Source organism: Pristis pectinata, chromosome 15 (assembly GCF_009764475.1).
Source record: "Pristis pectinata isolate sPriPec2 chromosome 15, sPriPec2.1.pri, whole genome shotgun sequence".
NCBI lineage: Eukaryota > Metazoa > Chordata > Chondrichthyes > Rhinopristiformes > Pristidae > Pristis > Pristis pectinata.
The window spans coordinates 22,205,767-22,224,836 of record NC_067419.1 but is presented as its reverse complement, the minus strand read 5'-3'; the positions used below and the strand labels follow the sequence as shown (position 1 = coordinate 22,224,836).

The 19,070-nt window shown below is 39.7% G+C and overlaps 1 protein-coding gene across 1 annotated transcript in view; it reads left to right on the top strand.

Moving 5' to 3' along the window:
- dennd11 (DENN domain containing 11) overlaps window positions 1-19,070 on the top strand; it is a 36,252-nt gene that overhangs the window by 2,442 nt on the left and 14,740 nt on the right. The window contains exons 2-6 of the mRNA XM_052030157.1: window positions 2,852-2,951; window positions 11,696-11,854; window positions 15,656-15,818; window positions 17,331-17,469; window positions 18,037-18,165. Of these exons, the coding sequence (XP_051886117.1) occupies window positions 2,852-2,951; window positions 11,696-11,854; window positions 15,656-15,818; window positions 17,331-17,469; window positions 18,037-18,165 (690 nt within the window). The remainder of the gene's footprint in view (window positions 1-2,851; window positions 2,952-11,695; window positions 11,855-15,655; window positions 15,819-17,330; window positions 17,470-18,036; window positions 18,166-19,070) is intronic.

Sequence of the window (19,070 nt, the reverse complement as noted above, 5' to 3'; positions counted from 1 at the left end):
TTCAATGGTGGAATTCCTACTGTTTTCTTTCAGAACCTCCTTATTTTCTACACGTAGAAACATAGACTTATAGAAAAGTATAGTACAGAAGCAGACCTTTTGGCTCACCATGTCTGTGCCGAGCATGAGGCCAAATTAAACTAATCCCATCTGCCTGCATGTAGTCTGTACCCCTCTATTCCCTGTGTGTTCATGTGCCATTCGAAATGCCTCTTAAGTGTTGCTGTTGTATCTGCTTCTACCACTTCCCCTGGCAGCATGTTCCAGATGCCTACCTCTCTGTTTTTTAAAGAAAAGACTTGCCTTGTAAATCTCCTTTAAACTTTCCCCCTCTCACCTCAATTTATGCCCTTGAGTCTTTGACATTTCTACCCTGGGAAAAAGTCTCTGACTGTCTACTCTGTCTATGCCTCTCATCATTTTATATACTTCTATCGGGTGGCCCCGCAGCCTCTGATGCTCCAGAGAAGAAAATCAAAGTTTGTCCAACCTCTCCTTGCAGCTAATACAGTTGACTGGCTGATGAACCTCTTCTGCACCCTCTCTAAAACCTCTACATCCTCCCCATAGTGTGGTGACCAGAACTTCACACAACTCTCTGAATCTGGCCTAACTAAAGTTGTATACAGCGGCAAGATGACTTCCCAACTTTTATACTCAGTGTCCCAACTGAAGTCGGCAAGCATTCTGTATGCCTTCTTTACCACTTTGCCACTTTTAGAGAGCTTTATGGCCTTGCACCCAAAGATCCCTCTGTACATCAATGCACCTAAACATCCTGCAGTGTACTGTATATTTTCCTCTTGCATTTGGCCTCCCAAAGTGCAACAGTTGTCCGGATTGAACTCCATCTGCCATTTCTCTGCTCAAATTTCCAACTGATCTACATCATTATATCCTTTGACAATCTTCCTCGCTATCCTCAGCACCACCAACGTGTTTCCAGCTTTTGCTCTGTTCTTTCAAATCATTCTGAAATCTTTGATTTCCACCATCCTTCCTACTGAGTTTCATTGTTTGCTTATTGTGAGGCATTATCATGTAAATGAAAATTCAATCAAATTACAGTTCAATGCAAGATTCAAGTAGGAGGAATTTGTGAATATGTCAAATAGGTTTTAAGAGAATTCTGTGCCAATTAAGACATTCAAAGCAATAAAGCTGGTAACAGTCTGGAAGCTCACTTTGGATGTCCCCCTCCCAGCAGGTAAGTTATGAAAATAAATAGAGAGCTCAGTTAATACTATTGATGGAGTCATGGAGTACATAAGTGGGCCCTTCGACTCAACTCGCCCATGTCGACCAAGGTGCCTTCCTGAGCTTGGCCCATTGCCTGCATTTGGCCCATATCCCTCTAACCCTTTCCAATCCATGTACCTGTCCAAGTGTCTTTTAAATGTTGTAATTGTACCCACCTCTACCATTTCTTCTGCAGCTCATTTCATATAAACTTGCTCCTTGAGTCCTCTTTAAAGTGTTTCCCTCTCATCTTAAACCTATGCTCTCTAGTTTTAGACTCCCCTACCTTGAGAAAAAGACTGTGATAATCCATCTTAATAAGTTAATAAACCTCATGATTTCATAAACCTCTATAAGGTCACCCCTCAGCCTCCTTTACTCCAGGGAAAACAGTCCCAGTCTATCCAGTCTCTCCTTATAACTCAAGACCTCCAGTCCCAGCAACATCCTTGTGAATCTTTTCTGCACCCTTTGTAGTTAATTAGATTAAGAAAATTCCATAGCTGGAAATACAGTCAATTTTACACAGATGTATCCTTTTGAGGAGAATCACCTTTTGGCTGCTACCTGATTTTTTTTTCATAGTTGATACCTATCAAACCAGGACCTGTGTTGTTTTGATTTCTGGAAGATGTTTTGGTTATAATATAAGATAATGTACATCAAAATACTGTTAATAGGTTTCAGCCCTTTTCTGCTCTTTTTTTATCTCACCTACAGAAGGTGAATAGTACAGGACATAGTTGTCAAATCTCTGCTGTTTTAACTGTCATGCTTTTGGCATCCTTGGGTCTTCTAACTCCTAACACAACAATCCAGTTACTCTGTGTCACTTTTATTCTGGAATGTTGTGTGACTCTTGTCCCACCGTTAGTAACCATGCTGTCAGCCATCTGCCTCTAAATCTCAAAGCCTTTCCTCTAAGGCTTTGTGGATGCTTTTGGTCATCTGTCCCCTTTTGTCTTGTGCCAATTTTTGACTGATTATGCTGCAGTAAAGCACCTAGGCCTACTTTAGAATATCAGACAGCTGCATAAATGCAGAATGTTGCATCCATTTATGGCACCTCTTCTACATCCTGCATTTGTAGGTGGTTACCAAGAGAAAATTAGACAGAGCTTGGTGGTTGAATACAGATGGAATGATTACATGGTTGGAATTCTGACACCATGCCATAGAGATGTATTGGAGGTATTTAGTGTTTGCAAGGAAAGAAATATTTTAGTTATCTGCAAGTGTTTAATCTGTATTGAGTATTATTGTTGCTCAAATTCAAACTAAGCTGATTGCTGGTTGTGTTCTTAGATTGAATTCACTTTATCATTCCATTGGTTGTAGTTCCTAAGGCCTACAAAACATATAGATGGTGAGGTAGGTGTGTTGAGAAACAGTACTAACAGAGATGCTGTAAAGGAGATTAGTATAATTATCCAGCATACAAATTGTCTTCCATTAATTCAAGTCTTTCTGTTCAGGATTTTGATTCAGTAGGTTGGAAAGGAAAAATCTGGAATTTATGATGACAGGTGATTGCTTGCTAGCTTCTGTGAAGCTGCAATGAGAGGTGATCGACATGGTCTGCTGTCTTGATAATTAATATTTTTCTCTGCAGGTAACATTGTTGAATGGCGTTTGCCACAAGAAGTGGACTTGGAAGGAGTGGAATTTAAATCCATGGCCAGTGGATCTCATAGAATTAACTCTGATTTTGTGTAAGGAGATTTCTGATTCTTATTTTTTTAAATGCAAACCTGTGTAAACATGAGGTTGTTTTTAACATGAAATGCTATCATTTGAAGTCAGTAAAGCATGATGGTGGCTTTGTAAAATGGTTACATTGTGCCAGTTTGAGTTAAAACAGCAGGAAGAACTTTAGATGTCCATTTTGTTTGTGAACTTGTTTTCTGGTTATTAATGTTTTGCACTGGTAATATTATTAGAATGTAATCTAGAGGCACGTAGTAACAGTTCAGCAAACATGAGTTTAAATCAGACATGACAGTTTGAGAATTTCAGTTTGTTCTGCAAAATGTCTGGAAATAAAAAGCTGGCATTAGTAAAAATGACCATGGAAATCCCAGGTTATAACCAAGCTGCTTCTGTAATAACTCAATTATTTGAGTAATGTACTATTTGGGGTGGAAGCTGCTGTTTTTACCATATCTGGCTTGTATGTTTCTCCAGACCTACCCCAATTTAATTGACTTTTAACTCGTGCCTGTAACAACCAGTTCTTGAGCAAATAAAATCTGTCATTGATGGTGGGATTCATTTCTGATGTGGATTAATACTTCTGTGTTCATTAACACTGGAAGCACAGATTACGAGAGCACAAGATTTGTTGTCAATGAGAGGCTTCAGTATTCATCACCAAGAGTGACTAGGTCGCACCAGGAGGATGCTGTCTGGTTCTCCAGGTCTTCTCTGCCAATCATCAAGATCATGACTGATCTTTTACCTTAATGCCATTTTTCCAGCAGTATCACGATTTCTCTTAGTTCCTTTGATATGCAGACATCTATCGATCTGTTTTGAACAAACAACAACCGAGCCTCCACAGCCTGCTGCAGTGGAGATTTCACTTGCTTTCAGTCCTAAGTGGCCTACCTCTTTCTCAAACTGTGCTCCTGGTCCTCGGTTCCTTAGCCAGGAGAAATGTGCTCCTTGCAACTAGCCGGTCAAACCCTTTAAGAATTTTGTTTCGATGAGATCACTTTCCATTCTTCTCACAGCTGGAGAATACAGTCCATTCTACTTGATCTCTCTTCATATGGCAATCTTGTCATTCCTCAAACCTGTCAACTGAATCTTCACTGCACTCTCTCAATGATCAGTCAATCCTTTCTTCAGCAGAAGACCAAAACTATACACACTACTTCAGATGGTGTCTCACCAACACCCAAAGCAATTGCAGTAAGGCTTACTCCTGTATCCAAATACTCTTGTTGCAGAGACTCGGGTACCATTTGCTCTCCTAATCGCAACTGCACTTTTGACCCTCAGTGATGTGTAGAAGCATACCTTGCTTTCTTTGCACATCGACATTACCCAATGTTTCACCATTTAACAAATACACTGCCCTTTTGTTATCACTGCAGTGATTAACCCCACATTTTTTCACTTTATCTGCTGTGCTTTCACCCCCCTCGCTTAGCCCTCCATATTCCCTGAAACCTTTTCACATCTTTCTCTGTACTTGCAATACTGCTAGTATAGTATCATTGGCAAATGTGGAAATGTGATATTTGGTTCCCTTAGCCAAATTGTTGATGCAGATTGTGAGAAGTTGGAGCCCAGGCACCAAGACTTGTGGTTACATCCTGCCAACCTGAGAACGATCCATTTATTCCCACTCTTTGTATCCTGTCTGATAACCAATTCTCAGTCCATGTTAGTATATCACTCCTGATTTTGTGTGCTTTTGTTGACAATCTCTTGTGTGGAACTTTATCAAAAGCTTTCCAAAAATCTAAATGCACTGCATTCAGTGGTTCCCCTTTATCTATTCTATTAGTTACATCTTCAAAAAAAAACTCCAGCAGATTTTTCCGGCATGATTATCCTTTCTGCTCAATCCTATTATTCTTTACAAGCTTAGATCATTCATTGTAGATTCCAGCATTTTCCCTACCACTAGGCTAACAAGTCAGTCATTCCTGATTTTCCTCCCTCCTTAAACAGTGGGATTGGTTTGCTACCCTTCAATTCACAGGAACAATTTCAGAGTCTTAAGAACATTGGAAGGTGAGAACCAGAGCATCCACTATCTCCAAAGCCACTTCCTTCAAAACTCTGGGATGTAAATCAGAATCAGGTTTCATTATCACTGATGTGTCGTGAAATTTGTTGTTTTGCAGCAGCAGGGCAGTGCAAGGCATAGAAATTACTACAAGTTACAAAAATAAATAGTGCAAAAGAGGAATAACGAAGTAGTGTTTATGGGTTCATGGACCATTCAGAAATCTGATGGCAGAGGGGAAGAAGCTGGGTGTGGGTCTCCAGGCTCTTGTTCCACCTCACTGATGGTAGTAATGCAAAGAGGGCATGTCCCGGATGGTGAAGGTCCCTAATGATGGATGCCGCTGCCTTGAGGCACTGCCTCTTGAATATGTCCTCGATGGCGGTGAGGGTTGTGCCTGTGATGGAGCTGGCTGAGTCTACAATCCTCTATAACTTCTTTCAATCCTGTGCATTGGAGCCTCCATACCAGGCGGTGATGCAACAAGTCGGAATGCTCTCCACCATACAGTTGTAGAAATTTGCAAGGGTCTTTGGTGACATACCATATCTCCTCAAACTCCTAATGAAGTAGAGCTGCTGGCTTGCCTTCTTAGTGATTGCATCAATGTGTTGGGCCCAAGGTAGATCCTCAGAGATGTTGACACCCAGGTACTTGAAGCTCCTCAGATTTTCCACAACTGACCCCTCAGTGAGGACTGGTGTGTGTTCTCCCATCATCATCGGGTTCCTGGGATTTATCATCTTTCAAGCTCACCAATTTCTCTGGTACTACTTTTTTTGATTAATACTTAGTTCCTTCAATTTTTCATTCTCGCTAGACCCATGATTCTCTAACATATCTGACAGTATTTTTATTGTCTTCTGAGAAGATGGGTGCAGAATAATTGTTTAATTTAACTGCCATTTCCTTATTTTGCATCATAAATTCTCCCACCTGTCACATTTGCCCTCTGTAATCATTTTATGTAGCTATAAAAGCTCTTGTGGTCTTTTTTTTGCCAGTCTACTCACATATTCTACGTCGCCCTTTATTAATTTCTTAGGCCTCCTTTGAGAGAGATGAGAGATCTATTTATCAGTCACATGTACATCAAAATATGGTGAAATACATCTTTTGCATAGAGTGATCTGGGGGCAGCCTGCAAGTGTCGCCACACTTCTGGCGCCAACGTAGCATGCCCACAGCTTCCTAACCCGTACGTCTTTGGAATGTGGGAGGAAACCGGAGCACCCGAAGGAAACCCACGCAGACACGGGGAGAACGTACAAACTCCTTACAGACAGTGGCCGGCATTGAACCCGGGTGCTTGCGCTGTAATAGCGTTACGCTAACCGCTACACTACCGTGCCTTTGTTAAAATGCTCCCAGTCTTTAGGCCTGTTACTATTTTTGACAACTTTATAAGCCTCTTCCTTTGATTTGCTCCTATCTTTACTCATGAATAAATCACTTTCCTTGTTGCGTTTTTGTGTCTTAAAGGAACTTCTTGCAACTTATGCATCACTTTAAATGCTATCCATTACCTATCCACACCATGCCTTTCAGTGTGTTCTCCCAATCAATCACCTCCATTTTTCCCCTTGTACCTTTGTGGTTTCCTTTATTTAGATTTTAAACCCTAGTTTTGCATTGAATTTTCAAAGTAAAATTCTCTCATGTCATGGCTGCTCCTTCCCAAAAGCCCCCTTAATGATAAGATCATTAATCAACCTTTTCTAAATACACAAAATAAGATCCAAAGTCACCATTTCTTAAGTTGTTCCTCCACATATTGATCCCAAAAAGCATCTCGGATAAATTCCAAGAATTTACTTTCCTCTTTATTACAAGAAATTTGATTTATGCACTCCATATGTAGGTTAAGGTCTCCTGTGATTATGGTATTACCCCCATTACACACCTTTAATTTTGTAATTTTAATACTTTTCTTGCCCGGTCCCCCCCTTTTGCTGTCTGACTTTGTTTTTGACATTATATATTTCACTTACTGCTTTTCTAACTTGCCCTTCCACTTTGCTTCTCTCCTTGCTGAATTACTCTAATGTTCCCATCCTCTGCGCCAAGGTAATTTAAACCGTCCCTAATAGCACCAGCAAACCTGTCCTGTTAGGATATCGATTCCGGCTGTGCTGAGGTGCATCCCGTCCAATTTTTTTTTTGCAGGTCTCGCCTGTCGCAGAATTGGTTCCAATGCCTGAGAAATCCAAATCCCTCCCTCTTACATCATCTTACCAGCCATGCATTCATCTGCTCTATCTATCCTCCTGTTTCTGTGCTTTATTAGTATGTGGGACTGAGTAATCCTGAGAATACTATTTTTTTTGAGGTCCTGCTTTTTAACCTCTTTCTTAGCTCTGTAAACTCTGCCTGCAGGACCTCATCCTATTCTCTCTATATGTCATTGGGAGCAATACAGACCATGACCCCTAGCTATTCACCTTCCACTTTCAGGATGCACGACAGCTGTTTTATTGACATCCTGACACCAGAGAACAACACACCATCTAGGAGTCACATCATTGGCTAGAGTAATGCTGGTATGTTTCCCATCCATTGAATTCCTATTACAATTGTTCTCTCACTCTCCCCTCCTGTGCAGTTAAGCCACCTGGGGTGCCACTCTCCTGTCTCTGACTGTATTCCTGCAAAGAAACATCTTCCCCAATAGCATCCAAAATAGAAAATCTTAGTGAGTTTGACTCAAAACCTATTTCCCTGCTCTGCTAGTCTCATTGATCCTCCCTCTGCCTGCCTACATGTAAGCTTTCTAAACATGCTATCCATTAAGTTTTCATCCTTGCACCTGAACCACAGTGATTTCAGTCACTGCTCTATCTCCAAAATGCCATGCTCAAACTGCTGCAGCTGGAAGTACATCCTCAATGTGGTTGTCTGCAACACTTGAAGTATCCCTGGCCTCCCATATGGTGCCAGAGTGCATTCCTCTCAGCCAAGCTACACGCTATGCCTAACCCCTACCCATGACCAGTCGACTATAAAAGTGTATAAAAGACTTGCTGACCCTTTACCTGACTTGCATCAATGTCACACTGTTGAATCAAAAGCTGATGCTGGATTTCTCCCACAACTCTACTCACCCTTGCTTAGCAAAGATGTTTGCACTCCGAGGACCAGTGGCGGAGCTGGCTGAGCCCTGAGGGAAATAGCTAAAAGGCTGGTGGCAAGTAAACTAGCACAATGGGTAAACCTACTTGATTTCATCATCATCAATCTACTCATTGGATCCTTCCTTGACAGTATTCCTGCACAATCCTTGTGGAGACAGTAGTAATGTTAGTGGTAACTGATTTCTCTTTCTATGGACACTGCTTGACTGGCTGAGTTCCTTCAACATTTCTGTTCTTATGGAGACAAAGTCTAGTTTATGTACAGAAGGGGCTCTGCATCATGTCTGGTATTAGCATTAGGCTAAATGGGGTAGACTCAGATCTGGTGGCAAAGCTAAGCATTCATGAGCTGCAGTGGGCTATCAGCACTGATTTCTCTACCACCATAACCTGAAACCTTTTGGCTTGTTATTTCTTATGCCCTACTGTTATCGAGACAGAGTACTAGCCATAGTTCAATGAAGGTCGTGCCGGGAGTACCCTGTGGCATATCTAAAATGAGGTGTCAACTTGGTGGAGCAACAGTACAGGACTACATGTGTTCTGAACAGAAAAATTAGAATGTAGACACAGATAAGCGATCTCACAGCCAGTCCTACTGGATTCATTCTTAATCAGCAATTCTTCCCTACAGGTTGTTTCATTACAGTTACATCACTAGTACCCACCTAACATTGTCATGTTTTGCCCTGCTAATCACAGCCCATCAGTCTGCTCTCGATCATTAGAAAAATGAGTGTGTTGTTTTTAAGCAGTGTCCACTCATCTGTGTTCTGGTGAACTTTCCCAGGACTGCTCAGCTCCAGATCTCGTTTGTGCCATGGTCCAATCTTAGATAAAACGGTGAATTCCAAACATGAGGTGCCTTGTTTAATGATGTACACTGACATCAAAGGGAAAACAGAATGGCTGGTATTGTGCCTTGCTCTAAGGAAGATCAGTTTTTTTGGAGCTTTATCATTTCAGACTTGGGACAGTGCCCAAGGCCCTACCCTCTGTTACTTTGTCAATAACCTTCCTTCAATCATAAGATTAGAGTTGGGGATATTTGCTGCTGATTGTGTAATGTCCAATTCTATTTGCAGTTTCTTAGAAAATGTAGCAGTCCACGTCTATGTGCAGCAAGACATAGATGACATTTGAGCATCGACTGATGAGTGGCAAGTAGCAGTCATGCTATGTGTGCCAGTCAGTGACCACATTCAACAAAACAAACTGTAACTCCCACTATCAACATTAAACACAATGATCAACATTAAACACAATGACCATCACCAATCATCGACATCTGGGAAGGAGAGCCAGAGTCCAGAAACTTAATTGGATCATCAATAAAATATTGTGATTGCAAGAAATTGGTGTATCTCCTGTGACAAGTGGTTCAGCCAAAGCATTTCTACCATCCACAAGTCAGGACTGTGATAGTATACTGTTCATTTGGCTGGATGACTTCAACTCTAAAAACACCACTTCGGATTGGCATGTAATGAAGCACATTCTTCCTCCCCCACCACCACTGGTGCATCATCAAAGCAATGTATACCATCTACAAAATACATTATAGTTCCTTGCCTGAGCTACTGTGGTTGCATCTCCCAAACCCATGACCCCTGCTGCCAACAAGGACAGCAGTTGCATGAGTCCCAATGCAAGTCGCACATAGCCTGACTTTTAAATATATTGCAATTCTTTCATTGTTGCTGTGTCTAAATGTTACAACTCCCTACCCAGTAGCATTGATACCCTCAAGTGAACTGTAGTAGTTCAAGATGACAGCTCATCCCATCCCCACCCCCACATCCTCGGGTCATTCAGGGGCATTTAATACTGGCCTTGCCTGTGATGCCCTCATCCATAAGTGAATAAAAATACCAACTTCTCTCTGCTGGTTCTACAGGATTAATTTTTGCATGTTGTATTTACTTTTATAACTAATGTGTGCTCTTTATACTTCTCACAAAGATATTGACTGTTTTAAGGATTCTAGAATGCATTACTTGTGGCCATTGCTCATTTCTGACATCACAGTGCTGTACCAAGAACTATTGTTAAGCTGTGTGTCACTGAGCCCGTCAGTTGGAATTGAAAGATATCAATGCATTATTTTAAAGCACTGGTATTTTGGATACCATAGAGTTCTCTGCTAGCCAGCAATTATCCTTCTATCAACATCAGTAAAAAGAATTCTGATCTTAACATATTGTTTATGGTATCTTGCTGCATGCAAATTAATTAAAGTGTCTAACAGATCATTGGTCTTTAATTTCTAGATTACAGCAGCACCACATTCCATCTCCTCACAGAACTCTTATTTGGTTCCACATTCCAGTGCTCAGTGCTGCATTCCATGAAATATATTGTCCTTATGGGCTTAAAAGTGTTATATTATGCTAACTGAGTGCACACACGAGGCATTTCAGTAGATATAGAATACCAAGAAGATACCTAAGATTATTAAGGCATTCAATAGGACACTTCCCAAAGCAAGCAAGTAATTGACTATCCATACTATCTAGTAACCTACACCGGATATATAATTTGACTTCCATTCCTGGAGCTTTACAGTTAGTTATTTTTAAGTGGAACTTCAAATGCAGTCTGTGATTCTACATGAATTGTATCCATTGACAGTCCCTGTCTTGTACTTCTGTTAATTCCTTGAAGACTTCAGTTTGGTTTGTTGGGTATGACCTAGCCTTTACAAACTGTTGTCTCTCAGATTAACTCAAATATCTTTTAAGTCCTCAATAACTTGGCCCTTAAGTGTAAGTTCTAATAATATCATCATAACAGATTAGACTAGTTTGCCTCAAATTTTCCTGCTTCTCTCTCAACTTCCTTAAATATATATTACATTTCAATTAGGTCAATATCTGAATTGAGTGTCCTTTTGGAGATTGCAGTTAAAGTATATGTAATGTCCTCATTGCCTTTAGAAACTTGATTGGGAGTTTTGGATAGCAAGGTAACATAGGGTACTACTATTTTTTTCTAATGCTTGCAGCAACATTGGTGGGTTGTACTTCATGATTGGCTATTGGTTCCCTAGGGTAGCAGATATACTAACCTCTTATTTTACGTTGAAGATTTGCAGGAAATAATCAATCCTTTCTAATCTGTTGCAGTTATTCAAAAATATGGTAATTTTAATATCAAAGGTTTGTTTGTATTCCTCCTTGCAATTCTTACTTTATTTGCCTTTTGCCATATTTTGTGTATGATCTAGGCTCTTGTATATACATTATCTTTTGCACTTGTTTTGCTTTTTTCCTCTTTTTTTAATTATAGTTTTCTCTGGCTTATTATTCACTATCGTATTTTAGTAAATTTGGCATGTTGGGAAAGCCTGTTTCAACTGTGGTCTAGCCAGTGATGTGCTTGGTTTACAAATGTTGAGCATGTGTCCTTGTCTGCCTCATGAATGAAGCTATCAGTTGTGTAGATGAATCCTGAAATAAACCCTGGCCGTTATCCTTATTGCATATTTTTATTATCTATAGACCTAACCAGAAAACTGTTCATAGATAAAATGTTACTTTTGTTCCTATATGTTCCTAATCAAATAGCTGTTATTTTGTGTTTTCAGCTACTTTCGGAAAGGTAACTACTTTGGTATGGCATGTTTTGCCAACATGCCTGTGGAGAGTGAACTGGAACGAGGTGCTCGAATGAAGTCTGTTGGAATTCTTTCCCCATCGTATACACTTCTGTACAGATACATGCATTTTCTGGAGAATCAGGTCAGGTGAGAGCTCTTATGCTAGTTGCTCTTAATATGTGATGAATCGTTTCAATCAACATAACACAAAGGATGAAAGTGAAATTTTTTGTTATCAGATTTCCTCTGGTAATAGGTATTAAAGGTTTCTTACTGATCCCTAAAGGTACCACTTAGCCTCAGGAACCCAATGTTCTTAACTCATTATACTTCCTGGTGTAATGGGGATTCTAACCAACACTAATGGATGTGCTATTCTTATGTATTATAGAGAAAGACTTAAAACAATTTTCACCTAGCTTTGTGCTGATGTTGTTCTCTAATGATAGCTATTGTGTTTTCACTTTTATTTTTCCCTTGTACTGACTTGTACTTGGTATTGGATCATTTGCTTATGATTTTGCTCTCAGGGTTTTGTTTATCTTTCTTGCGTCTTTTCACCAATTATTAACTACTTTCATACCTTTGTGATTTACTGTGGTCTATCCAGCAGGGTGAGGGTGACCATTTTCATATTGCCTTAGTATAGGGCACTGACCTTCGAAAACTGGGAAGGCATACTCTACCCAACCATCTGTGTTAGGTAAAATTGATTTTAAAAATAACACAAATGAAACACAGATCTTTCATCCTACATCAAAATAATTAAAATCTGCTAATTATAACGACGTCAATAAAGAAAAACAGTATGGCAATGCTTACAATTAAGCATCTACCGCTCCTTCAAAGGGCTTGGCGTCTTCTTGTAGTGCTGACTGCTGTGCAATGCTTCCTGTGGGTTGTACTTTTCTTTTAAAACAAACTTTTGTAAGATCAGTATTGTGTTTCAACATTTTACCATAAAAGGATGTGTAGTTAAGTCAAAATTTACCCTTGAACAAAATGGTCTTCATTGTAGAAACACTAAGAAGTTACTTTTCAGGTGACCAGACTGTATTGAAAAGACTTGTTTAATGGGGACTGGGCTGCCAGGTAGACACAATATGAATGCAATTTCCTTAGCCAGATCTGAGTACTGTACTGCATTTCTGTCCATCTGGGAAACATTGCGCCACTTTTCAGAAACTGATTATTTTCTGTGGGTTTCAGACACTAGTTTTGTGTTTGCCCATTCATCAAAAAGACAATTCTTGTCTATTAATCTTAGGGTGACAATTCTTGTTTGGTAAGTGACAAAACTGTTTTATACATCATTCCACTTGGGCATGTTCAACAACACCCACTTGAGCTATTCTGTGCACTCAAAGGCTAGATTACACAGACCCAGTTCCTAGATTCCTCCTTGCTAATTAACCTACCATCACCTAATACAGCAGGAATATATTTGTGTCTGATGTACCAAATCTTTGAGTCTCCTGCTAAGTTTTCTCAATAGCCTCTCTTCTGAAAGAAAGCTATTTGATTAAAAGAAAAGCAAACCATTATTGAGGCAGGCACGGAAGTGTAGTGGTTAGCATAATGCTATTACAGTGCCAGCTACCTGGGTTCAATTCTGGCCACTGTACCTTCTCCCCATGTCTGCGTGGGTTTCCTCTGGGTGCTCCAGTTTCCTCCCACATTCCAAAGACTTACAGGTTAGGAAGTTGTGGGCATGCTGCGTTGGCACCAGAAGCGTGGTGACACTTGCGGGCTGCCCCCAGAACACTCTACACAAAAGATGCATTTCACTATGTTTTTCGACGTACATGTGACTAATAAAGATATCTTTAAAGAATTTTTTTCAACAATCTTGGCACTTTCCTTGTGATACATTCGTTCATATTTCCTAAAACATGCCTTCATATTCCTTATAACATAGGAGGTTATTCACCCTTTGACTCTATGCCAGCTCTGGAAGGAATCCCACTCCCCCACTTATTTCCCTGTAACTTCTTCCCTCTTGCATGAATACCCTTGATTCTTTTATCTCCTATCTATACTGGGGGCAATTCACAATGGCTAATTAACTACCAACCACCCCCACCCCACCAGGATGCAAGAGGAGCACTGGGGGGAAACTTGCGTGGTCACAGGGAGAATGTGCAAACTTCATACAGGCAGCACCCAAGGTTAGAATCAAACCTGAGCCATTGGAGCTGTGAGACAGCTGTCCTACCTGCAGCGCCACTGCACTGCCCTTGCTATGCGACTGCACCATTCTAAAAGATACCAAGATTCTGTCCAGGGTTGGTCCAAGAGAAAGGAACCCCATGCTGTCATATTTTAGCTATTAAGAATACTCGGGGCTCACAGATCTGCCAAAATCTTTTTGGTCTTCTATACAAATAATATAATTAAGGAAGTATTTATAAGCTTTCATGGCAAAGCACTTCGTTGAATGGAAGACAGTAAGCTGTAAATTTATGAACAACATAAGCACCAAAATCAGTAACAAATGTTTCTCTCCCTAGTTTGACCAGCAGTTATCATCATACATTTATTTCAGCTCCTTTTAACACCAACAAAATTTGTATTGTTTGCCCAGTTAACAATCATTTCATGCAGATTTTTTTTCAACCAGTTGAAGAAATTCACATTGCAAGTATCACCTCCCCCTCCCCCAAAAAACCAGCTCTTGCTCCATCTTTTTCTCCCCACTTTTTTATACTGGCTATCTCCCCTCTTCTTTTTTCCCAGTCCTGAAGGTCTCGACCTGAAACGTTGACCATTCATTTCCCTCCATAGATGCTGCCTGACCTGTTGAGTTACTCTAACTTGTGTGTTGCCAGAGAATTTAACTTTTTATGTTTTCACCCCTATTATTGGAAGAGAATAATGCAGCAGAAGTGGGAACAGCTTGTGGTCTTTCTTGTTTAATGCATCCAAGCTAACTGAAATAGATGAATCCTCCTTTAAATCACGTAGTAGACCTTTATTCGACATTTGGCATCAATACATTGTAAATGATTGCCTCAAATTTTGTGTAGATCAAACTTTTGGTTGGGAGCAATATTTTAATGAGCTGTAATATACAGCTAATAAATCTAAAACCATTTGTGACACACAGACTGGAAAGAAAACAGTGCTCACTCACTTTGTAAAAATTATGAAACACCAAGAGTTGCACATTGAGTTATTTGGGGCGTTTAAAGATTCTGAGCAGTAAAACTTTGGCCACCATGAAAGATTAAATATTTCCCTCTGTGTGTGATGAATGACACTGTTGTCAGCAACTGATATCTCTGCAGTTTCCTTTATTTCTCTACTATATTAGAGTAAAGAAAAATAACTTTTTATTTGTATTGTGCCATCAGTTCTTAGTTTAATATTAAACCTTGGGGTCAAATAAGTTGTCCTGTTGGCATTCAACTCGCAACATGTCTGTGCCTATTCTGCTATACTGAGTGATTATTGTTTATGCTGGTTCTCATGTTAGAATGGAAAATTAGTCAGTCTGCTGTTTAGTGGTTATGGATTTGGTTAATTAGGAAATGGAGTAGAACAGAACCAAAATCTTGAAATTTAAAACTTGTGCAGAGAGAATAGATTTTCATCAGATGTCCCCCTGATTTTGATGCAAAGGCAAAGGGACATGTAACCATGAATAAGACAGATGTTTTACTGTGATCTCATTCTGATGAGAGTTGTTTGCAAAATCCAAGCTCTAAAACCTTTATCTAACAAAGGAGCATTGTAAACTTTTCTTTTTCCATGACTTTCGGTTAAAATCTGAACCCATTTGCAAAATTTAGCTCAGTTGGAACTCTTACTGAACTGAGTAACAAGTTTTACTGGCAAAATAGGCAGAGTTTTAAAAATCCTTCCAACCAAAAAGCAAATACAGAGGCATGGTTCTCAAAATGATAGAATCCTGAAATAACTCATGGAATGTATTGTACATTTTTACAGACATCAACTTGAAATTCCTGGACATTATGCACAATTAGAAGCTTTTTATGAAGACAAGAAAGGTATTTTACCTGCTGGACTGAGCAGCAAAGGAACCCCGACGTCCATTCAGCCCCTTCATTGGTTGCCATCAGTTAACAAGTACATGTATCCAGAGATGAAGGTAACAAAATATATCGCTATTCAAAGCATTTAGATGGATTGTACAAAGATACAGGAAAGGTAAAATGGTTGTTTGAAACGATTAAACAAAACAAATCTGTTAATATACTAACTGCTTATGTGAGACATGTCATGCTGGTACAAATAGGAGAATGACACTTTAATCATTTGAAATTTAAGCCAACTCTGAAACCAAGTGAGTTGCATTTCTAAGTATGATTCCATCCACAAAAGACTTTTGTATTAAGTTCATACTAAAACTCTGATTTTATCCCAAGCAAAATAAGTGGGGAATTTGTGTTCTGTCCTGATGTTTGCAGCAGGTTTGAATGGGTTAAACAATATTATAACTTGGAGCACTTAGGGTAATTGATAAATCTAGCACCAAATGGCAGTCTCTGATCTTTGCTTTATTTAAGATGAACTTCATGTTTTTCTTTAATATGAACAGTAAGTTGTATAGTATGTTCCATGGGAAGTGAATTTATTCTCCACACAGTTTTTTTAAACTTGAGTAGTTTTATGTAGCACCAGTAATATCAACAAAAAATCTACCATAGTTACATTAAAACAATAAAAATAACTAAGTGAGATGACTAAAAGGTTGATAGGTGAATTTAAAGCAACATTCTGATTTGGGGATTACGTCTGGACACCTGAAAGAAAATAAAGAAAACAGAATGTGCATTAGCCAGAAGAAGTCAAATTTGAAAATTTCCCACACTTAAAGCAGCCAGTTTTATTAAAATATTTGTTTCTTGTGTCATGTAACACAACCTATAGTGGGTATGAATTGGCTTTCCAATCCTCCCAGATCATTCTGGAGTCTTTTGGCATTGAACAAAAAAGGCAAACCTAAAGGCATCTTAATGCATGAATCATTCATAATAAGGTAGATGAACTACTGGCAAAAATGGAGATAATTGGACATGTTCTGATCACCATTACAGAGGCATGGTTGCACTAATTTAATGGCTTGCATTATTATATTGTTAGATATTTTAGTTAAGCATGTTAAACTTTAATTATTTACTTTAATTTTAATAGTTTTTACATGTGCCTGAATGTCAGACCTCCTTTTAAAAAAAAGCTATCAGAAATTGCCCTCTGCTTTTTCAGCTGGCAGAAGTGGGAGTATGACTTTTCAAGTTGTAAGCATTTTCATGGGAGTTTTGCAGCTTGGACTTGAGGCCACTGCTGCCATTGGTGTGCTATGTGTTCCAGGCCAGCCAGGTTGGCCACCACTTCTGGATTAAGAAGCATAGGCGTGGGGAAACCATGGGTGGTTACACCAAGCAGTGGGGTCCAGGGCAGCTGAATATGACCCATAGTGTTTAGAAAATTGATTGTATTAAGCATCAGTTGCAATCTGTGGAGGGAATTTATACTCCAACTCTGAGTATAAACACAGATTCCTACTGAAAACATACCTAGTGTATCCACCTTATTCCACAAGTTTTATTCATTTCATGAACTAACAAGTAATACTGCTGAAATCCTTGTTTTAAAACAGATCACTCATCCTGCAGGATGCATGTCGCAGTTCATCAAGTTTTTTGGGGAGCAGATCATGGTTCTTTGGAAGTTTGCACTTTTAAGGAAACGGATCTTGATTTTTTCACCGCCTCCGGTTGGAGTGGTCTGCTATAGAGGTGCGAATTTTAAACAAGTTTGTCTTTTAACATAGCTCGTACTTCATTTTTCTCCAGCGGTAGAGAATCCATGAACATATAAAATAAGACCATTCTGCTGCAGTTTGCTCAGTGGTTGTCCAGTGCCAGTTATTGACAGGAAGTCACTTAGTTATTGCAAGGTACCCGCTGATTTTATTTGGCAGAAACTTGGCAAACTTAAGTATGTCATGTTTAAGAAAGGTTGTTGGTTTCGTACAACCAAAGTGAGTAGTCAGTTTTGCTTTTTACTAAACTGGTGTGCATTATTGTGGAAAATCTAAAATAGAAATCCCTGGTCCTAATTTTCATTAATCCAGAATGATTGAATATTTATCCCACATCTAAACTCACAGCTGCCACGCAATCTAGGAAGCTGTAATTTTATATTCTTGATGGCCTTTCAGTGACCCCTTTATCACTGAATACCTGTTTGAAATGCATGTTCCAATGTTTTCTGACCATCCATTCGCCAACCTTTTTTAAGCCAACAGTGAACCAAGTTGTCTCATAATTCTGTGTCTGTTTCCTCCCAACATTCCATTCTAGTTTACTGTTGTTGTTGTCTTGCGAATGTTTCACTGCCTGGGATTGGAGGAGTTCCTGAATCCAAACCTTACTTTTATATCAGTGTAGCCGATATAGAAACCCTGGAGACTGAGATGTCCTATGTGGCCTGTAAGTATAAAACAAATATTCATTCTAATATCAACATCCTAACATATTGTATAAAGAGTGAGTGGCCGATACAAAGAGCAGGAGGCGGGGAGAAATGAGTGACAGGCCTGGTCTCAACCTGTTCCTGACTGTCAGCGCCAAAGCATGATGTCACAGGACAGCTGGTGAAATAAAACAGAAAATGCTAGAAATACTCGGCAGGCCAGGCGGCATCTGTCAAAAGAGAAACGGGGTTAAGGCTTCAAGACTGAGACACTTCACCAGAACAATTCTGGTGAAGGGTCTAAGGCCTGATCTGCTGATTGTTTCCAACATTTTCTGTTTTATTTCAGATTTCCAGCATCTGCAGCTTTTTTTTTCACTGTGGGTATTTCTTCCTAGTCTCTTCTAATTGGCCAAGTAGGTTAAAGCAGGGAATGTTTTGTTTAAAATAATTCCAATCTAATTAACCAAATAGAACAGAGGTAGATGTGTTGTAGCTGCAACACATGGGAACTCATGGATCCGTTTGTGGTGACCATATCTGCAGCAAGCGTTGGCTACTTGAGGAAGTTTGGCTCGGAGTTGATAAGCTAGAGTCCAAACTTCATTCACAGTGACATACTAGGGAGGGCAAAGGTATCTGGATGCTTCTTGTTCAAGGAGACATTTGCAACCCTTGGGTTAATTATGTTGCATATGATCATCAGCCAGGAACAGAAAGGTGTGACTGTAAAAGAAGCAAATAGAAGGAACTAGTGGATAGCTCTGAAGAAGCCTTACCCCTTACCTTATCTAACAGGTATGAGGTTCTTGCAGTCCGTTTGGACAAGGGTAAGGACTGCAGGGAGGATGTGCAAACTGTATGTAGCACAGGGGAGTGGGGGTTGTGATTGAAGTGGGGGGAGAAAAGGGAAATGTTATAG